This window comes from Rhinolophus hipposideros (genome assembly GCF_964194185.1).
Source record: "Rhinolophus hipposideros genome assembly, chromosome: 6".
NCBI classification, from domain to species: Eukaryota; Metazoa; Chordata; class Mammalia; order Chiroptera; family Rhinolophidae; genus Rhinolophus; species Rhinolophus hipposideros.
The window spans coordinates 95,911,074-95,934,043 of NC_138052.1; the positions used below are offsets into that span (position 1 = coordinate 95,911,074).

The window sequence follows — 22,970 nt, forward strand, 5'->3', positions numbered from 1 at the left end:
TAGGTTGATTATGTAATTAACTTGTTTTCAAAACGTTTTCTTGCCTGTGTCTTTAAGGATTGCAAATTCTAGAACAGTGAAGTTCCAATTACCTGTTCACTTTCTAGATGTTTAATTTATTACATCTAAAGAAAAGTAAATTTAGATAGTGAAGTACCAATTAATGGTAATTTTTCCTAATGCAGGATCATTTCTAATTTTGTTCTTAAATTTTTATTTTTATTTCAAAAAGAACAAATTTTTATTTCAAAGAGAACAAATCCATACTTTGGAAATCAAAACGACTGTAATAAACCAATGGTTCTCACCTGGGTGTGAGTTTACCCACTCCCCTCCCCCCCAGTTGGCAAGGTCTGAGGACATTTTTGTCAGTGGAGTGGGGGGCAGGGAGAGGACACTCCTGTCACCCAGCAGGTAGAAGCCAAGGACGCTGCTCAGCATCCTACAATGCAGGGGACAGACAGCCCCCACAACAAGGAATCACCCAGTTCTAAACACGAGTGCCATGGCTGAGATTCTGCAAAGAGCAAACTGAAAATCAAGTCAATTAAAGATTCAATCTTGAGAGGGGAAAAAAAGAATTTCAAAATAAAATAATTCAAACCTGTTCACAAAAAGGCTTGAGATTGATCCGGAGAGGGAATGTATAACAGCTAGTTTCCTTGTATCGTTCACACTTCACAAAATCAAAATTAAATCTTAACAATGAAACAGTAAGAAAGGGAGGCAGCTTACGTAATTTGGCCGACTGTTAAAAAGAAAAATTTTTTAAGTTTTTAAAATGCAGTTAAATAAAAGAATACATAATGTTTCTTAACACATGACAAAGCAACTTTGGACACAGTTTTAAGTGAAATATGTCCTTAAATCACATAAACTCATCACCATGGACTGAATACAGCCCTTGATATAAACGTATTTATTTTATGGAATGAAAGGTGACATCACCCATTTACGCTTACAACTAAAAATTTACAACCCAGTTTTATGTTTTTAGTGTTCACATCCTAAAATCAAAGCTACCTGGCAAGCGTGCTGACTGGGTGGCCCCCTCTCGTGCTTCTTTTCTGCTCGAGGCCTGGCCTTCACCTTCCTCCTTTGGGGTCTGAACTTGATCTCACAGACACAGTTCTTTTTATTTACTCAACTACTGGAGTTCTTAATCTGGGACCTAGGAACCTGTCTCAATGGATCCAGACCCTTGAAATTATATGAAAATTGTATGTGTATATGTATTTTTCTGGGGAGATCCCTAGCTTTCATTAGACTTTCAAAAGGGCTCTAATTCCCAAATGTTAAGATCCACTGACTGGGGCTTTACAGTTACTGTTCTTAAAAGCAGATAAGAAGATATTTTTTGTTTTAATTCAAAATACTAAAGTAAGCAGCTTTTTATTTAAAAGTCATCAGCTTTTCCCAACCCCTTTGAACTAAACACATGTTGGGCAGGGGCAAAAATATCCTTCCCTATATATAAAAGTATCCCAAACCAAAAATATCTAACATCCCTAAAAATATATTTAACAAAACAATTCCATAAATCCAGTGGGTGAAAAAAGTTAAATGATATAAAGCAATTTAACAACATGGCAGATTTTCAAACAAGCTCAAATAATACACCTAAAAAAAACACACAACAGAGTAATTTAACTATAAGTAGCTACTCAGTTGAGTGGCTGAGGAAAGAAACACTGCTCAGAACAAGCAAATCTGCATTAATTTAGGCAGCACAACTGAACCTAAACTTAGAGACAATAAATTTAATGCAACTACAACAGAAGGCAATTTAAAGGTTTCAAAATCAAAACATATTAACTGAAAAAGAACTTAAAACAATGATATAAAAGGTGAAAATAACTGCTTTTGTTTAATAAAAGGTTATTGTTTTACTAATGTGCAAATTAAGTTCAAGTGAAACTAATGTATTTAAATCTTTTTCTAAGACTCTTCATCCTCTGAATTTTATATTTATTAGATTGTAGTTGTAACAATTTCACCAAAGGTGAAATACAATAATAAACAAATAAGCAAAAAAGAAACCTCTTTGGGTTTTATAAAGGGGCAAAGGCTGGATGGAAATACGTACTGAACTATATAATATTCACCCTGGTTCAAATCCTATTATGAAAGCTACGGGCATGGGGTTTATTGTTTTTATTCCATTTTCACCTACAATCACCAGGCTCCAAATCAATATCGTGTGTTATCTAAATCAATCCTCATTTCCTTTGTTGGAAAATTCAGTAATTGTCATCTCTAGGAATAGTGCTATCTCTTTGTCATAACAGAGTAACTGCAAAGATATACAGGTAATCCCCGTATAACACGGCATTTCTATAACATGGTTTCACTCTAACAGGGTTCGAGAATTAGAGAAATGCCCGAACAATACAGAGCATAATAAGCGCTTTTAAGAGCAAAAGATATCTCATTTGAAATTAGGGAAATCCCTGAATAACACGTAATAAAAGTTTTTAAGAACAAAAGATATCCCATTTGAAATTTTTCATTCGGCGTGGATGTTGTATCAGATTTGACTGCAGAATTTTAAAATGTATTAGAATTTTAAATCCATTTTGTTCGTGGTGTATTAAGTTCAGAGGATGAAGATATCTTGTGAAAAAGAAAATGCCCTCAGTTTATGGTACTTAGTAGTGATGACGAATAAAACATTATTTAATACATATTAATGTTATACTTTTGGTGAAAATTGCTTTAATAAAGACATTTCTAATTATAAAAATACAATAGTATGTTTTTTTTAATTTTTGGAACCTAATTCCCTTTTTTGTACTAGTTCTGTTTCATATAACACGGATTCGCATAACACGGCATTTTCAAAGAACCTAACAACCGTCTTATACTGGGGGGTACCTGTATCTTTTCTTGTGGTTCAAGCCAGTGCACAATAATCACTAACTGAATTATGCTCAGTTTACAATGCTATGAGGAGCCTATGATATCATCCACCAGCAAATGGACTGCAGATAAAAATGACAGCAGCAGAGTTGATTCTCTTGCAGAAGAAATCAGTTGCTTACATCTTGTCCTCCTTTCGTCCTATATTTTATTTTGCTATACAAAAAGAAACCCAGACATACTCTGTCAAGCCTTTTAATTAGCAAATTATATATCTCCCTGCTCCAACTGGGGGAGAGGAAACAGGGAGGACATAGACCTTTACCGTGTGCATGTGTGTGCACACACAGACTGTAAAATAACTGTATATGCGCAAAATGAAGAACGCCATCTGCTTTCATCTGCATTAAAGTGGATATGAGAAAGGGAAGCTCAACAAGTTTCTTGGTTGGCAGCAATAAAACCATACAGCCTTCTTCACAATGGTAATTTGCAAAAAGCAAATTTTTTTTAAATCTTTCATCAAAAACAGGTATATTTAAGAAACACTCAAGTATAAACACATTTTTCCTGGGAGAAAAAGAAGTTGAGAGAACTGTTGGGTTGAAAGCTTAAACAAATTCTTTATTGTAAAAAATTAAAATACAGATATGTATAATGTAAATGTCTTTTCAATCCTTAGTATTAATTAAGGGCTTCGTTTGTCTTCCCAACTGTTTCATACAAGCTGACTTCTCTTGACAGACCTTCCAGCCACCAAGCATTAAGCGGGCACCCTAAGAAAAGGCAGTGCATCTCTCTTTACCTTTGCGGCTTTCACCAGCCTGTCACAAGTCCCACAGTGGTACAAATTGTCACAGTCAAAAACTTCCTCTTCTACATACATGTTCCAGAGCGCCTCTTCCAAACCTGATACGTTTTTGACCGCTACGGTTAGATCTAAGAAATCTTCCTGAAATACACATAAATGAGAGATTTAAAAAAAAAGTTTCACAAACACATCACCAACTCATCCATATATTGGGAACTATCAGATATATTTTTCCTAAAACACTGTACATATGAAGGTACAGATCACTGTGAAGTCCCTAACACCAAATTATCCTTTCTAAGTCAAACCGCAACTTAGCTCAAAATACATCAGGAACTAGCTTAGAGTTCACTGTAGAATAAAACCTGCTTTTTCAGGAGCTAAAACAAACCACTGAACACACTCTGACTGAGAAGTGCTGTCTTAGCCCCTAGACCAGAAGAGCAAGGGCAGGGCTGAATTCTCCAGTGCAAACTCCACCTCCCCAGCTTCTGCCAGGGCTGGTTTAAGACCTACTGCGGAAGTTTTAAGGAAAAAAACTATTTTGAGCCAGGAAAAAAAGGTGTTTTTATGAAAATTAAGAGGAGGGTGTTTTGCAAAATGGGAGTCTATCAATTCTACAGCTACATTTGGATTACAACATGTTTCTAGTAATAAACACAATTCGACAAGTTTAACGCATATTTATAGGGGTTTTGTGTGTTTGTCTGTGTGTGTGTGCGTGTGTGTGCGCGCAATAATAGCACTAAAGGGGTTATGGGGACTGTAAAAGAACAGAGCACTAATCAGTTCATGGTGGAAACCTAAAGTAATAAAACATTTGCATAACTTTATAATATATGTAAGTGAAAATTAATGTCTGTAATTTTTCATTTGCGCTCATATACATTATGTTTTGAAATTACTTTGTGAATTATTATTACAGTTAATCATACAGTAATTCAAAAGACACACAACATCTTAATAGTTCCAAATTGGGCTGGCCAAACCTATTAGCACAGGCAATAAGGTCCAAAAAGTACTTTTTATCCCCAACTCTCATAAAAAATAGATAGAGAAAAAGAAAAAAAGAAAAAGAAAAAAAATACATATATATTCCAAAATAGCAATTAATGTGACATTTAGAAAACGGTATTTAATTTTTTACTTATATAGTCAAATACAGAAACTTTCTGTAACTCGTGCCATCACAAAAGGAGATTTCATTAAGGGACAACTGTTCAGTGATGAAATCAAAATCATTTGCTGTATCGTATTTGTAGAGCAAGCAGAGATTATTATATTTACATGAACAAATTTCCAATTTCTAATTCTCAATAGATTAAATGGGCAATCTGTGTTATGACAAAGACTTGAAGGTTACACTAGTTTCAAGAGGTCTATAATAGCTTTACATATATTTTTTACATATATAATATTTAAACATGTATTTAAACATAAGCGCACACACAAATGAACTTTCTCAAAGACATTAATAAACTAAATCCAATATTTAATTACAGATATTTGTCGATTTTCTATGTTAATTACTTCCCTAGTTAACTTTTTTTATAATAATCCAACCACCAACCGTGATGATATTGGGTTTTTCTCATGAGGCCACAGACCTCTCCCTGTAAACATCCCTCAAATCTATTTTCTAAATATTAGAGTACTGAATAAAACAGTAAAGCTTTGTTTTAAGATATTTGCTTTTTTCAGTTTACATGGAGATATTTGGATTATAAACTTACGCCTTAGGTGTGGCTAGACTAAAAGGAGAAAACGGATGCAGTTATTTCTGGTAATAAACACGTTAACCCTCAGGCGGTAATCATCACAGATTTAATGACATGTATTACACTTTACCATATAACTTATTACTAAAATACTCTTGCATATTCACCTGCTTTTCACTGACATTCTTACATTCTTTACAAACAATCTGGTTAACAATGGTTCCGTGATAGAGACGATTGATGAGGTCGTGGCCGGAGGTCCCAACTAATGAAGTTTCCAAAGCACTAAAGAGAATTCGATTCAGTTCCTGCACATCATGTTGCCTCATTTCCTATAAAACAAGTAACTTTTCAATGTAATTTTGTGCTTCAGATTTTTTAAAACAGATTTTTAAAGTGATAGTAGTTAAAAAACACAAGATTTATCAAGACATCCCAAGGTAAGCCTTGATCACATATAAGGATGACTAACCTAAACGAGCTGAGGGCAGGTTAAGAGAGCACCACCTACTGTTATTTTGACTACAAACTGAAAATAAGAACAGGCGGTGTTCAGTGTGTCCAAGTAATTCAACTCACTTGAAAACAGGAAAGCACACTGCTTCTCATGGGGAACCACTCATGAGACCACCAGAGAGGAGACAGGAAGAAGGAACAGGGCAGGGAGAGCGCAGACGCTAAGTACCGGCCATGTCCGCACAGTGAAATCTCACTCAGATCAGACAGACTCGTGAATAGTCTGAATCACCAGCATATGACACGAACGAGAATTTACCGCTTTGACATCCAGACCAACTAAAACAAGACGAATACAGACTAATACAGCGGAGAAAACTTCCAGTGGAACTTGCTTTCATCTGCTGTGAACAGACGGGAGGACTCTTTAAGAGCTTAGAAAGCAAAGCCAAGGGGTCCACCAACCCTTAGGAGTGAAGGGGAGGCGTCGGAAGGAGCAGAGGAAGGGAGCAGGGACAGGAGGTCCTGGGGAGCTAGGGAATCAGCAGCAGCGGGGAGCTTTAAGGAGGGGCGCTGAGTGCCACTAGGAGCCCGCTGAGAGACAGCAGTGTCTCCTGGACTTGGCACCTGGATGTCATGAGTGGCTCTGACAAGAAAGGAGGCGGAGGAACAAACCCAAGGTGCAGAAGTAGAGGCAATGCGGGAAGACAACTTTAAAGATAAGTTTCATCCACAAAGCGGACGGCAACTGGAGTGAGATGTGGGACTCAGGATCTTTTCCTTGTGTTTTTAACATACAAGACACTAGAGGATATAAATGTCTTCAATATCACTGGCTCTGATAGAACAGAAAGCTTGTGAAAGTTTTTAAGCTGCTTCTAAACAATCCTAAATTCGCCAAAGGTGCCTCAGAGACCCTGCCTGCCACTCAGGTGCAGTCCTGAAGAATTCCCAGCAGGATTTTCTTTAGACATAAATAAGCTTTTCTCGGCTTTAAGAAGTATGAAACCAGCACATTTGTGGAAGCTCATGATCCAAAACAAAGGGGAATCCATGAACTGATGACTAGATTAAAAAGAAAAACCCATGTGGCACAACCAATAGAATATTACTTGGCATTCAAGAGAAACGAAGCACTGATATATAGCACAACAGAAATGAATCTTGAAAACATTAAGTGAAAGAAGCTAGATACAACAGTTGACACATTGTATTATTCCAGTTCTGTGAAACCTCTAGGACAGACAAATCTAGAGCTAGAAAGTAGGTTAGTGGTTGTCAGGGACTGGCAGAAAGGAGCTGGGGGAGGCAGACTGCCACTAGGCCTGGGGTTTCTTTTTGGAGTGGTGAGACTATTCTAAAATTGATTGTAGTGCTAGCTGTACACTCTGTAAATATACGAAAAACCCACTGAATCGCACCCTTTAAAAGAGTGACTCTTATGGCATGAGAATTATATCTGAATCAAGCAGTTATGTTTAAAACAAGGAAAGTAAAAGGAATTAACCCTAAGCAGCTGCCCTACACCAGAAATGTAACATACACTGTTTAGGGAATGGATTATTACCCTGTTTACTTCCTAAGCTCTACCACTTGAACCACATAGCACTGTCTAGTTAAGGAGCATTCCCGTTAGAAGACCACAGTTCAGAGTTTATTGTTGAAGGCAACATAACATTCTTCTTCTCACTGCCTCTTTCAATTCTGTCTCCCATACCTCTTGTCTTTGCAAGAATGTATTCCATAAAAAAATCGCGGACATGCTTTTGTTTAATTTTGTATAGCTCACAGTTCATTCAGTATTGACAAGCACCTTTACTTGTTGGTGACAAAATGTTTGCTGTTTGTTTATAGTGAAATGTCCTTCTGGAACTCAAAAGAGAAAAATAACAGTCTTACAACAGGATACAGAAAGAAAATGAAGAGAATCCGGAGAAAGGCAGGACAGGGAAAATGAAAAGACACTGCCAAGGATGGTTTCACTGTTTTGTTTGAAGCAAATATTCAAATCAGAACACTCAGATTCAAACACAAAAGTGACAAAGGCAGACAGAATTATTGCTAGTCAGCTTTTTAAGCTGATTAAACAGTTCGCTATATAAATGATAATTTCCATGAAATAGGTGTTGTATCTCAACTAGACTACATAAAGATTCTGAGAGTAGACGTAAAAATCAGTTTACATCCTTCCCTATACCCATAACCCTCTCCCCACCCCCCAAATCACAACCATTCATAAAATCCTGTTTACAGCAAGGGCCTAAAACTATATTTCTGGCTTGTAATTATTTAAAATGAGAAGTAAATATTTAAATAATATCTTGAGACCCTAAAACAAAATTAAAGGAAATGAGATAGCATATAAAACCGGTGTTTCCTCTTGATTGCTGATAACTTTTCCTAGAGAAGATGACCTTCGTACCTCATTGCTGGTCCACCCAAAGCTGTCAGTGAGGTCTGCTGTGGAGGCAGCTTCCTGGTCTAAGAGCAGAAGCTGAGCAAACAACCGCTGTAACTGTAAAGGTATGATTCGAACCTAAATGAGAAACAAATGCATTTCTAAATGAAGTCTTTTCAATATTGGTTGGGGCTTTTTGAAACAACTGCATAACAGTTTTCTCATCTCTCCTAGTTCATTTAGTTTGCTCAGGAAAAAGTTTATAAATATCTTATTATAAAGGGTTGAACTTGTTAAAATTCATTTTTCTTTGAAAGTTCAATCCAAAATGTTTTAGCTCTCTTGAGTTTTCTATCTTGACACAGTTCAGATCAATATTAAAACCCAAACAGGCCTTAATAAACTACCCAAGTGATTACAGAGTAATTTAAGTCTCGAATCATTCATTCCTTCTCTACAACATCTGACACAGACATGCTCCCCATGAAGAATCTTCCCGTCACAAATACCCCACCCTGGGGTTCAGACAGCTTTCTTCCTGCCTGCTCCGAGCCAGTGCCTGCCTTGCTCGGGAGGGGAGGGCTGGGCGGAGTGAGGATGCTGCTCAGAGCCTGGTCTGTGAACCGAGTCTAAGTATCTAAGGTGAGAACAAGCCTTTGGAAACGTTTATGGCAACCCGACACTGTCACAACATTTGTATTATATCCTACAGAATATGATGTGCAACCGATTGGGAATTTAAAAAAATACACAAAACCTGGCCCTTCGCCACACAGGTGACTAAGGAGCACGAGGCTGGATCGTACAAGACTCGCAGTAAGATGCACAGTTTCGCCTGCAAGTGATAAACTTGGGAATGATATTTAGGCAAGGGAGGGCCAGGATTCGATCTGCACTTATAATAAGCCAACTCCTCACTCAACTTATTTCCAGACTACCAAACTGAAAGAATAATGGTCTCTATTTGTTGTTGTTACAAGTACAGTAAGGAGAGATTCTGATAGGCTAGTGTGTGGCCAATTGGCAAATCTCTCCTTCACCAGAAGAATAAGCATAGTGGAGAGGGAGCTGTCTATAGAGCAGCAGCAGCAGCAGCATGTTTGGAAAAGTAATTCTTTTTTTGAAGGAGAATTCCATTACCGGTAGGGTATAGGCCAAGTCACTTTGGGAAAATAAGCATCATATCTGGTAATTGATAAAATTATTGATTTCTATGAAAAAGGAATTCCTTCCTTAAAAAACATTTCCTCAATACTCCCCCAAACCTCTTTAAGGCACAGATTGAATACCTTTGCATCAGGTTTATCCTTTTCCTCTAAAGAACCAAGCTCTTCCGGGCCAAGAGAAAACAAAGCTTCTAAACAAAAAAGTAGAATCAGAGATATGACATTATTTCATCTTAGAAAACCAAGACCACCAGGAAGTAAAATCAGTTAAAGATTCAAAAACGTGACTGTGGCAATATTCATGTCCTTACTCTATACATTTTACTTTCTGGTAACATTAGTTTTAACCACTGACTCTATAGAGGGTCATACCAAGTATGGAAGATCTGTAAAAGGAAAATATGCATATAAAACTAAAAACAGTAACATCAGGAAGCTGGGATGACTTCCTACTGCCTATAGCTGTGGGTCACTAAAGCCACATAAGGAATATTAGGAAACATACTGGGAAACACAACACAAATATATGACAATGTCACATGTGTTCATTTACAAGCCACACGTGAGGCTTCCAACCATCCTTTCGTGAGAAGGACCAACTTTACCTCTGAAATCAGGTTGTTTTCTGTGGTATGTAAATGTCTTCCCTATGTTGAGGGTGGTAACAGATGGTAGTGATCTTACCTAGAAAAATAACTTGGCAACCCAGGGACAGTCTCCAGAAGTTTTTACAATCCAGTGTCTGGCTATGCCGGCCAATGGGGGACTATCGGAATCTGTATTCAAACCTAGATCGGAATGGCTCACTGGGGAACTCTGATATACGCCAGGGAAAGAAGGGATGAGATGGCTGTGGTCTCCCACTGACAACCACTACGCCTTAGTGGTTACTGTTAGGAAGCTTAGATTCCTCGTGAGTTCTTGGGAGGAATGGGGGAAAAATGAATTACAAATCTAAAGGTGAAAACATAAAAACCGCACGAGGACTCTTCCCATTCTCTCTCACTGCGCTCAACTACACTGAACTGGGGAGTATGATGGAAGCTGATTTAGCTCTACTCCATAAAATGTGATATACCAAAAAGCTCCAAGATGTCTCTCCCCCGTCCTTACTCTCTCCAAATTATATCACCCCTTCAATTAGCATCAGGAATCACGCTAAACCTTACAAGGAAGGCATACTCCATACTGTCAAGCCACGTGGTCGGCCAGCGAGATCCTTTGCTACCAAGGCAGATAGCCTGGGCCTCTCAGCTGTATTCTTACTTAGAGGCACTCAACACCACCTGTCTGCCCCACCCCCCCAACCACCTGTCTCAGTCTCTTTTTAAGGCTACTTTGTACTTCACGCTGCCGTTTAATGTCAACTTTATTAGAACTTGGGAAAGTTTTAACCCCCCTAGGAATCTGTTTATTCATGCTGAATTTTCTAATGGTGGAATTACTGACTGCATCAGGGAGGTATTTTTATGGAGGCGATGGAGTCAAGGCCAAGAAGCCCCATGCTTAAATCCTACATGCAGCCCAATCCATTAGAGGAGCCCTGGGCAGCGGATTATGGTAAATATTTACTAAATCTCTGGAGGCAGGAGGTCTTTCTAAGCTTAGAAGCAACAGAAAACATCACAAAGATTTGATAAATGTGTAGTGGTGGGAAGGGGGATGTCGCAACCTCGATACAGGCTGGCTACCCTCAGAATATGGAGACACTAGAGAGCTGGGCTACAAAACCATGTAGAACCGGGGACCCCAACCATGGCCATGTGAAGGTAATGTTCACCCTGAAATCAAGGGGATACAGAGATTAATACCCTTGTGGGGGAAGCTAGTTTACAGGGATGGGAATAGGATAAAACATGGAGAAACAGAGGCAAGAAATCAAGGGTCCAAGGAGGTCAGGCTGGCTTCCTGGGAGATTCCCCTATATTCTTACAATAAATCCACTTTGAAACTGAACTAATTTGCTTTGCACATAATCCCTTTATCTAACTTCTTGGGTCGTTGGAATTCCGAATTTTGGGATTTTAGAAAGGTAATATGAAGAAAAGGTTACATATCTTAACATTAAATCCACAGCAGGGTCTGGGACATACAGTATTTGCTAATCAAGGAAATTAATATTCCTGTAATAAATATAAGACTATTCCCCCAAGTGAGATAATTAAGGCTATAAATGGCCTCACATCAGGTCAAGTTCTGAGGCCAAACAAGTTCGGATCAGATGAGGCTGTCAGTTTTCTGAATCTCAGAATTGTACATATACAATTGTGGACGGTGTAAATAATGTAAGACCCCTCTCCACTCCAAAAGGCAGGATGTAATTGCTTTGGGTAACTGCCTGAAGTGATTACTACTTTGGATAAATTTTAAAACCAAAAATACAAACAGTAGAACACTAATGAAGGCTGGCACTCGTGACAAAATTGTCTCTTCATGACAAAACCGTCTGTATGTTGTAGTTGAAATTTTAGAATTAGAAAAGAAATACATTGCCTTATTTTTATTTTGTTACTCAACGTTACTGTAATTACAGAATATTTTTAAGATAATGTAAGCTTCACATTTCTCTGCAGAGAGAATTACCAATTTATGTCTCACATCAACAATAAACATATGCTGTAGAACACACTGTTAAGATACTTTGTCTATTCGTAATTTTGCATAATTAATTACGCACAGCGACGAGGGTACCTATTACCAATCAAATGCATGTAACATAGCATACCTCTGAATTCGGGTGTGAAATGAAGAGTCTGAAGAAGGGAATTAAGGTAACAGGTTCCACCCTGATTTCTGATTCCGCTTAAATTGGTGAATTCTCTAGGAGCAGGTGGTTCCAAAGCTTTGGCCTTTAATTTCTTCCCTTTTCCATACTGATTATATGACACAGTGGGATAATCCTCTTCAAATAGGTCCCCAAACATTGTGGCACTAAATACTCCCCTTGAAAAATGACATGTTATAGAAATGCGTTTATGTGTAAAACAAATTTCCCCCACATCTCGCTATCTCGTACTTGGGACTATCTATTCCAAATCGTTCCTTGGTGTGTACAGTGTGGGCTTTGCAGGGGCCAAGACCTGGGTTTTTCCATCCCCACTATCCAGTACCTGCGTGACCGTGGTCCGGTTCCTTTCCCTGTGTCCTATGCACAAGCTGGGATGCCACCCTTCACCGCAGGGTCACTTAAACAGTCAAACGACACAATGAAAGAAAGGAACTTAGCACACAGCGCTTAGCCCGCAATAACCAACAGCTGTTTTTCAAAAGGCCCGTTGCCATCACTCCGGAGGAAAGAGCACCCATCACCGCGTCTAACCTCCTGCTGGGGCGGCAGAGGCAACCCTCGATTCCGGGGCTAGGGACCGTCCACCACGTCCTAGAATCTCAGCTTCTCACCCTCCTGGGACCAGATAACGACATTTAAATGAACCAAGCGGAACGACTTAACCTTCCGAGCAGCGTGGCGCACGCTCCCCCAGCCGGAGGACCGAGCGGGTTCCCTGGGGGTCAAAACGATCGCCCTCCGAGTCACCGGGGAACATTCGCCCGGGGGCCGCGGGGCCGCAGCCAAGGTCTCCCTGGGTGTGGAGGGAGCCCCCGGCACAGGCCCTACGGGACCAGACGCGCCGCACTGCGACTCCTCTCCTCTTCCACCCGTCCCTCGGACCCGCCCGGGAAAAGGGACTCGCAGGTCCCAGCTCCAGCTCGAGGGCTGCTTCCCGTCTGGCCCCCTTCTGGCGAGGCCAGGCCCTCACGCCCTCCACGTCCCGGCGGGGTCCTTGAGGCCGGGACCACCGACCGGGCGCCACGAGCGCGCCGCGGGCCCCGGGCAGCCCTCGCCTCGCCCTCCTCAGGCCGTGCCGCCCACACGGTCCCTAAGCCTCCCGTGTCCCTCCCGAGAACTCCGGCCGCCAGCCCCACTTACTGCCTAAAGCCCAGACCCCCGCCCCGGCCAAAACTCGAAGCAAACGGACGCGCCCCACGTAGGCGCCGCCATATTGGCACGGGAGTGTCTCCCGCAGCCCCCAGCGAGCGATTTATGGAACGCGGGGACTACGCCTCCCAGGATGCCCCGCGGGGCCGCCGGCCCGCCGCGCGCGGCCTTGTGGGTAATGTAGTTCTTTTGCCGGGGGAGTTGGGGAGTCGCCTTGCGAGGGCAGGGCTTGCTTGCTTCCCTGTCAGCTCGGGGCTTCGAGGGTCCCGTGGCTCCGTCAGCTGGCTAGTCATTCAGTCACATTTTAAAGTTTGTATTTATTGCTATTCGCAACCCAGACTAGTCGCAGTAGAGAAAGATCGCTTGTCTTTTGGCAGGACTAATTCCCAAGTTACCTAAGCATTAGCAACGTTTGTGTTAGGGCTTCAAGTTTGCCTCGCACTTTCAAAGACATTTTTCAGTGTATCTTCAGTGAAAAATATTCCACTTAACCTTGAACCTTTATAATACCCCCAATGGTTGTTTGCACCAACTCTAAGTAGCATACACAAACAAGTGTGGGGACAGAGCCCCAGAGAGCAGTTTCCAGGCTCTCGGCCTCACGTGGAAAGGTGCTGGCTCGGGTAGTAGACCATCAGCTATGACTAGTTGGCCATCAGCTGTTACGGGTTAGCCATTAGCCATTGATATAAATGCCGTGACTGCGTTTGGTTGGTTGGCAGAGAAGCTGACGGCAGATTGTGGATCGTGTGGCTCCTGCTTCCTGTGTCTCGCCATATCCTGTGCAGGGAGCAGGAGCTGAGACCCTGCCTGACAGCAAGTATATACTAAAAATACTTCAAAATTATCCTCTCTTGCTGACTTGAGCACATTTCGTGAACTGTGTTAATAGCCTATCTTGGCTCTGCTTCTGGCATCTCCCCTAACCAATCCAGCCTCCATCTAGTAATGAATGAGGGAGTGTCATGCAGGGTGTCAAGTGGGGTCTCTGGTCCCACTCCCCACATAACGCAGGACATGGTGAGGCCAAAAAGGAACACCCACGGAGCCGTAGGTAGGGGAGTCATACCACTATAGTCTCACTGGAGCCACACGACCTGCAACCTGCTGTCCACTTCTCTGCCTGCCAACCAACCCACTGATTCACCAACCAATGCAGCCACAGCAGTTATATCAGTGGCTAATTGGTTAACTGGTTACAGCTGACGGCCAACTAGTGATAGCTGACGGCCATCTACTACCCTAGCCAGCATCTTTCCACGTGAGGCCAAGAGCCTGGAAACTGCTCTCTGGAACTCTGTCCCCACAGGGAGAAAACTCTTTTGACTTCAGCTAATGGTTTGAGAGATTGAGAAGAGCAATAGTGATAGATGAGGCTGCAAGGCAGGAATCGAAGTGAATGCCAGTCTAAGGGATTTGTATGTGGAACATTTTAAGGGAGGTTCTTGTGGCTGGAATGTTCAGTCAGGGAGTTTTGGTAGGGAAAGAACAGAGGACCAGCTAGGAAGCAAAAGGTCTAGATGAGAAAACCACAGTGGGAAAAGCCTGTTTTCAGTTCTCATCAGGCTTCATGCAGCCACATTGCCCCCTTGGCACCTTCCTCTTCATGACTGTTTTCCCTAACTCCATAGCACTCTGTCCTGCTGCTTCTCTTTCTGCCCTTTAACTGCTTCTTTGTTGGCTGTGCTTCATCCCCCCTCTTCCAAAGGGTAGCTATTCCTCAAACTTCCGTTTCCTAATCAAGAACGAGCACTGGAAGGTTAGCTCCATGAAGACAGGCTTTCCCCTGTGCATATCCCAGCCACCATAACAGCGCCTGGCTCATTGCAGGACCTTAATAAATATATGTTGAATGAATGAATGGCCTGTTAACACCACCATCCTACCCCTCATCCAGTATCAAAGTCTTGGAACTATATTGGAAACTTCATCTTTTGTCCGTGAATCCAAACATTTGTGACTCCATACACATTAAACACCATCTCTCCATGGTCCCCCCATCCCCCCAGCCCCTGGTCACCACCATTCTTCTACTTTTTTCTTATCCCCTGCTTTCCCCTATGACCCGGCCTCTGGTAGCCACTATTACCTATTACTGTGAGTTCTTCTTTTTTTTTTTTTATTCCACATGTAAGTGAAATCAGGCAATATTTGTCTTTCTGTGTCTAGCTTATTTCACTTACCATAAGGTCCTCGCGTTTCATCCCTGTTGTTGTAAATGGCAGGATTTCCTTCTTTTTAAAGGTTGAATAAATAACATTCCATTGTAAAATATACCACATTTTCTTTATTTATCTGTCAAGGGACAGTTATGTTGTTTCCATATCTCAGCTATTGTGAATAATGCTGCAATAAACATGGAAGTGCAGATATCGCTTTGAGATACTGATTTTATTTTCTTCAGATATAGAGTTGGAAGTGGAATTGCTGAATCACGTAGTAGTTCTATTTTTAGGTTTTTTTTTTTGAGGAAACTCCATACTGTTTTTCCATAATGGCTGCACCAAACGATGCACAATATTTCACTTTTTCCACATCCTCACCAATCCTTGTCCTCTTTTGACTTTTTCTTCTAAGTATTTTATGGTTTCAGGTCTTACATTTAAGTCTTTAATCCATTTTGAATTGATTTTTGTGTATGGTGTAAGATAAGGGTCAAATTTCATTCTTTTGCATGTGGCTGTCCAGTTTTCCCAACACCATCTATTGAAGAAACTATTCTTTCTCCGTTGTGCATTCCTGGTGACTTGTCAGAATTTAGTTGACATACATGCATGGATTTCTTTTATTGCTATAGCTTTGTTATATAGTTTGAACTCAGGGAGTGTGATTCCTTCAGCGTTGCTCTTCTTCATTAACATTGCTTTAGTTATTTGTGGTCTTTTGTGGTTCCATACGAATTTTAGTGTGTGTGTGTGTGTGTGTGTGTGTGTAAAATGCCACTGGAATTTTGACATATTGCATTGCATCTGTAGATTGCTTGGGGTAATACAAAAATTTTAACAATATTGATCCTTACAAACCAGGAACATGGGATATCTTTTCATGTTTTGTGTGTGTCTTCTTCAGTTTCTTTAATCAGTGTCTTACAGTTTCTAGTATAGATCTTTTACCTCCTTAGTTAAATTTATTCCTATATATTTTATTCTTTTTAATGCTATTGTATATGGGATTGTTTTCTTAATTTCTCTTTCTGATAGTTCATTGTTAATATATAAAATGCAAGTGATTTTTTTTTAAAGTCAAGGATTTTAGTCTGTTGGCTTACATTAGGTTCTTCATTTTTTTAAAAAAGATTTTATTGGGGAAGGGGAAAAGGACTGTATTGGGGAACAGTGTGTACTTCCAGGACTTTTTTCCAAGTCAAGTTGTTGTCCTTTCAGTCTTAGTTGTGGAGGGCGCAGCTCAGCTCCAGGTCCAGTTGCCGTTGCTAGTTGCCGTTGCTAGTTGCCGTTGCTAGTTGCCGTTGCTAGTTGCAGGGGGCACAGCCCACCATCCCTTGTGGGAGTCGAACCGGCAACCTTGTGGTTGAGAGCCCACTGGCCCATGCGGGAATCGAACTGGCAGCCTTCAGAGTTAGGAGCATGGAGCTCTAACCGCCTGCGCCACCAGGCCAGCCCCAAATGCAAGTGATTTTTGTATCCTGCAATTTTACTGAGTTTATTTAATAATTCTAACAGTTTTTTGGTGGAGTCTTTAGGATTCTCTAAATATAACATCCTGCCATTTGCAAATAGAGATAGTTTTACTTCTTCCATTTCAATTTGGATGCTTTTTTTTTTTTCTTGCTTATTGCTCTGGCTAGGACTTCCGGTACTTAGTTGAATAGAAGTGGTGAGGATGGGGACACTTGTCTTGTTCCGGATCTTAGAGGAAAAGTTTTCAGTTTTTCACCACTGAGCATGATGTTAGCTGTGGGCTTATCATATGTGACCTTTACCATGTTGAGGTACATTCCTTCTATACTTAATTTATTAAGAGGTTTTTCATTTTTTTTCTTTGAAAGGATGTTGAATTTTGTCAAATGATCATATGATCATATTGATATGATCATATGATTTTTATCCTTCATTACTTATCACATTTATTGTTCACAGAACATATCACATATATATTGATTTGAGTATGTTTCACTTTCCTGCATCCCAGGGATAAATCCTACTTGATCAAGGTGTATGGTCCTTTTAAGGTGTTGTTAAACTAGGTTTGCTATAGTAAATACACAAATATAAAGAGAAAAGAATCAAAGCAGAAAATCATCAGTGCACAAAAGAAGACAGCAAGAAAGGAAAGAACAAAGAATCTACGAAACACCCAGAAAACAAAATGGCAATAGTAAGCCCTTACTTATCAATAATCACATTAAATATAAATGGACTAAATCTCCAATCAAAATATGGATAAAAAAATAAGACCAACTATATTTTACCTATAATGCACACATTTCAGCTTTAAGGACACACATACACTAAAAGTGAAGGGATGAAAAAATATATTCCATGCAAATGGCAAACAAAAGCGAATAGGATTAGCTATACTTATGTCAGACAAAATAAACTTTAAGTCAAAAAGTGTAACAAGAGACAAAGAAGATCATTAAATAATGATAAAGGGGTAAGTTCATTAAGAGGATATAATAATTGTAAATATATGTGTACCCAACGTTGGAGAACCTAGATGTATAAAGCAAATATTAGAAGATATGAGGTGAGAAATTTACTCACAGTAACAGATAATAGTGGTTACCAGAGGCTGGGTTGTAGGGGACAGCAGGGGATACGAAGAAAAGAAAAAAGTAGTAGAATGGAAGGGCTATGGGAGAGTCATGCCTTGTACATTTTTTGACTCAAAATACCCAGTAAGTGAAAGTATCATTTACTGACCCAGGAAAGACTGGGAGAGGAAGAAGAGCTCAGGTGAGGAAATCAAAAGCTGAGTTTTAGATACATGACATTTTAGAAGCTAGTGAGGCAGCACCTCAATGCTATTAGAATATAATCTCTACAGTCAGAATAAATAAATTAAGACCGGGGAACAGTTTTTGAATTGTTATTATATGAAAGAGCTTCCCCAAAGACTGAGATGTCTACAGATGACACAGTTTGCTTCAGAGGTGGGTTGAAGAATGGGCATGTTGGTAGGTCCAGGCGATGGATGGAGCTACAAAACCACGCACTTGTTTTTTAAGTAGTCATCTAAAATTGTTTTCACTAAAATTTGAAATAGTTGCCAGACCTCCTGCATACAACAGAACCCCTGCACACCTAGATGCCCCCCATCCCCACTACCCAGAAACCCCGCAGATCTCTGTGGGACCCACCCCTGCAAATAGTATTTGGGGTCAATTATTTTAAGGTTCATGATTACTTTTGCACAAATTGGGATTTTTGCCTCAAATAATTGGCATAAGGTAAAAAAAACATAACACTGGTTTGAAAACTTGCAGTTTTATGTGGTATTTTTGTTTCCTTATCTATGCTGTTACTTAATCTATTTGTTATGCAATTTATACCCAATGCTATAAACAAGAACCTTTCAAACTAAAGGTCATGTCTTATTAGTGGGTTATAAAATTCATTTAGAGGGTGGTGTAAACAATACCTAAACAGAAAGAGAGAAAAAAGGGAAAAGAAAGAGAATAGAATAGAATTGGATAAAAAAATATCTGCATACTAAGGATAAAGGTAGTTATGTGGAACTTTTAATTTCAGATTCATAGGTCCATATTTGTGTGCTGAATTTCTATGTCATATGTAAATTATTGCTGTGGGCCCTGGACCAAATGGTTTGAAAGCCACTGTCTTCAACCACATATTTGCTAAAATTTTGTTTAGAATTTTTGCATCTATGTTCATGAGATGTATAGGTCCGTAGTTTTCCCTTCTTTTAATGTCTTTATCTAGTTTTGATATGTGGCAACGCTGGCCTCATGTACCAATTTTATTGTGTCACAGAGTGAATTAGGATGCTTTCTATGCTTCTACTGGAAAATATTGGATCAGTGTTCCAGAATATATTCTGGAATGATCATATGTATTATTTCTTACTCCAATATTTGGTAGCATTTTATCAGTGAAACCATCTTGGCTTGATGTTTTATTTGTGGGAACGTTTGAATGACAAATTAAGTTTTAATTAAAAAATACCTATGTCATTTCTATTTGGTTTGTTCATCTTCTAGTAGTTTGCATCTGTTAAGGGATTTGTCCATTTGATCTAAGTTGTAGAATATATTGTCATAAAATTGTCCATGATAGTCTCTTATTCTTTTAATATCTATAGAATCTGTAATAACGCCACCTCTCTCGTTCTTGATATTTGTAAATTGATTGTTATTATTATTATTTCTAATCATTTTGGCTAGAGTTTTACCCAGTTAATTCACCTTCTCAAAGAGCCAGCTTTTGGGTTCACTGATAATTTCTATTGTTTTTCTGGTTTATTAATATTTACCGTGAAGTAAGCCTCCCACGAAGGAAGCTCACTCAAGGCCATTTTTGTTTTTCAGACATTCATCTGAAAGTCCTCCAATCACTAAGGTAGATGATGACTGAGCCAATGTCTAGTAACGGTCTATGTGTTTTGGAAGAAGCCATCCTGGCTCCTCACAAAGATTATGGCCCCCGATGGGCTCTGGAATCTCTGACTAAATGTTCCTCAGGGTCTTACACAATGGACACCGCTGACTCCGCCATGAAGGTGTCTAGAAAACTTGCACAGTGAAATCCACTCCAGTGCAACAAACATTCCTTGTGTACTTTCTCTGTGTGAGGTATAGCATGGGTACTTTGAGAGGAGGGTGCAAACACAGAGAAGACGTATCCCCTGACCTCGAGGAGTGTTTGGTAGAGTGTGGGAAACAGATAGATTCCTGAAGGAGGACGCCAGGCCTATTGGGGCAAGCGCAGAGTAGAGGTCTAAAGAGAGGAATGTGGAAGCAGAGAAAAGAGAGAGGAGTTTTAGCACAGGGCTTCTGGCAAGCACTGGGAAGGTGACCACCATTGCATGTGACATACCTAGGGATATCAATTTAAAACTGATGACAGTCACATCCCATCTCATCCCCAGAATTGTCTATGTAGGTGGAGTTGTCAGTCTCATTTCATCCTTTCAGATGCCTTGGAGGGTTTGGAGCTGGAACAAGACAAGCCGTGAAGCCAGGCACTGCGGAGACCCTTGTGAAGCGCAGCTGCACGGCCAGTGAGGAGGTTGGTGGTAAGGGGTTTCCAGTCTTTCCTTGGAACCTGGGATGCCATTGTCTTTCTGGGCAAAGAGCCTGCTGGTCTGAGGATAAAATCCAAATTTTCCTTTGGGACAAATTCCAAACATAAACATACCAACTATACTGAAATTTATTTTCCTTTTTATTTTTCTGAGTCCTCAGAGTCCAAAAGCATTGCTTAATCATTCTGTTTCTAAACTGGCACTGCAGTACAGCATGTGACCTCTGCCTAGGCAAAGATCAAAACTATTCTTGTCTGGAAAACACACCGGGAGGTAGGTACCTCAGCAATTGCTGTTATTCATTATCTTCTTATGAGTAAATCATTGGCAATGAATGGTGCGTGTATTTTATAAATGTATGAAAACACGCCTGCTCTTGGGGCAGGTTTTATGTCTGAACATCTTCTGCCGACTCTGTTTCCCGAGCTTGGAATCCAAGCAGCTGAACTGCTCTGGGTTGCACCTATCCAATGGCTCCTGCAATTTTGACTGGCTTCCTTCCTCTGTGTGTGTGTCTCCTGCTGACACCTGGCTTTGCCCAAGCAGGGAAGCTGCTGGTTGTACCCATGGATGGGAGTCACTGGTTTACCATGCGTTCGGTTGTGGAGAAACTCACCCACAGAGGGCATGAGGTGGTTGTAGTCATGCCAGAGGTGAGTTGGCACATGGGAAAGTCATCCAATTTTACAGTAAAGACTTATTCCACATCCTATACCCTGGAAGATATGAATCGTCAGTTCAGGATTTTCTCTGACTATCATTGGGAAACTCAGGCAAAAAGTTTATTTTCTTTGTTAATGAGATCACCCAATGAAATTTTTGAATACTTTTTTTCACGTTGTAGAAGTTTGTTTAATAACACAAAATTAGTAAAATATATAGAAGAGAGTTCTTTTGATGCGGTGTTTCTAGATCCTTTTGATACGTGTGGCTTAATTGTAGCCAAATATTTTTCACTCCCATCTGTGGTCTTCGCCAGAGGAATATTCTGCTACTATCTTGAAGAAGGTGCTCAGTGCCCCAGCCCTCCTTCTTACGTTCCTAGAGATCTCTCCGCTTTCTCGGATGCCATGACTTTCAGGGAGAAAGTATGGAATCACATCTTCTACTTGGAGGAACGTTTATTTTGTGGACATTTTTTCAAGATGGCTTTAGAAGTTGCCTCTGAGATTCTTCAGACGACTGTCACAGCCTATGACCTCTACAGCCATACATCAATTTGGTTGTTACGAATTGACTTTGTTTTGGACTATCCCAAACCAGTGATGCCCAATATGATATTTGTTGGAGGCATCAACTGCCTGCCGGGAAAGCCATTGCCAAAGGTAAGTTATCTCTCCTTTAGCGTGTTCAGAATAATCTGTCTTTGCACAAAAAAGCAAAACAAAGATTCCTTACTGAACCTTGATTTGTCATTTACACAAGTTACGTTGGAATTTCTTTCTGGTGCAACAAATTTATTTTGTACCAGTTCATTTAATTGCGTGTTAGCAAATGTTATAAAGCTGTCCTCTTTGATGTCTATGTGTATACAATCGATACAATTGTATACCATTTCCAGGCTGCATTTTTTTTAATACTGTTTGTGGAAAAGTACTGAAAAACACACTAAGAAACGAAACTTCCTTTTTGGTTACTCCAATGTCATCCCTGTAGGACAATGTTCTTACATCTTTTTTCTGAAATTATTTTACATATATGCACATATCTATTATAAGTTCTCACACTTGTTTTATGAAAATAAAATTTGGTATCAGACGGGACATGTTGCTCTTTACCTCGATTTTTCTCTTTTTCCTTTCTCTTTTCTTTTTATTTGGGCGATGGTGGCTGTAGAATAAATGTTTATTGTTAGAGCACTAGTTGTCTGAAAAAGCAGCAGGTTAACACCTTCAAAAACTGCCTTTACTTTGCTTTTTCACTTGCCAATAAATTATGGAATTTTACAGTCAATACATACAAACCTGGGACATTCTCTTTAAGAGTTGCATAAAATTCTGTACTTTGGACGCACCATAGTTTATACAAGTAACTAATGTGGATTGATAGTTAAGCTTTTTTTTTTACCCTTTATAAATAAGACGGTACTAGATATGTTAAAATAAGGTCTTTACATTCATGTATTTCCATATTCTTACTCTTATTGTAGTAGGCTAGAATTCTCTGGGGTAGGATTGCTGGGTCTAACTGTATGCACACGTTCCATTTTAATAAATTCAACAAATTGCTTTCAAAATATTGAACAACCTGACATGCTGGCCAACAATATATGAGAGTTCTAGTTTTTCCATACCCTCTCCAGCTTCAGATATGCTCAAACTTTTATTTTTTTGGTATAAAAATTCTCCACAGCTGCTTAAGTTTTCATAGATATATGGACCATTTGTATTTCCTCTTTTGT

At 39.9% G+C, this 22,970-nt stretch overlaps 2 protein-coding genes across 14 annotated transcripts in view; one reads left to right on the top strand and one right to left on the bottom strand.

Annotated features, from left to right (window-relative positions):
* USP40 (ubiquitin specific peptidase 40) overlaps positions 1-13,450 on the bottom strand; it is a 71,045-nt gene extending 57,595 nt beyond the window's left edge. For 3 of the 11 annotated variants that reach the window (XR_013993487.1, XR_013993488.1, XM_081050896.1), the window contains exons 1-7: positions 13,337-13,431; positions 12,134-12,351; positions 9,532-9,599; positions 8,267-8,380; positions 5,556-5,720; positions 3,665-3,811; positions 605-748 (exon numbers count right to left, since the gene is read on the bottom strand). Coding sequence is in view for 5 of the 11 variants with exons in the window: in XM_081050896.1 (XP_080907022.1) it covers positions 605-748; positions 3,665-3,811; positions 5,556-5,720; positions 8,267-8,380; positions 9,532-9,599; positions 12,134-12,332 (837 nt within the window). In the remaining 6 variants the exon portion in view is untranslated. Of the gene's footprint in view, positions 1-604; positions 749-3,664; positions 3,812-5,555; positions 5,721-8,266; positions 8,381-9,531; positions 9,600-12,133; positions 12,469-12,518; positions 12,812-13,336 lie in introns of those variants that run through there. The other 8 variants (XR_013993489.1, XM_081050892.1, XM_081050894.1 and 5 more) reach the window with 7 other exon arrangements.
* Positions 13,451-20,947: 7,497 nt separating this feature from the next.
* The window catches only part of LOC308499202 (UDP-glucuronosyltransferase 1A6-like), a gene marked incomplete at both ends in the record, with an annotated part of 41,023 nt that continues 39,000 nt past the window's right edge, over positions 20,948-22,970 (top strand). For 2 of the 3 annotated variants that reach the window (XM_081052208.1, XM_081052204.1), the window contains one exon: positions 20,948-21,894. In XM_081052208.1, the coding sequence (XP_080908334.1) occupies positions 21,040-21,894 (855 nt within the window). The remainder of the gene's footprint in view (positions 21,895-22,970) is intronic. The other variant, XM_081052209.1, reaches the window with a different exon arrangement.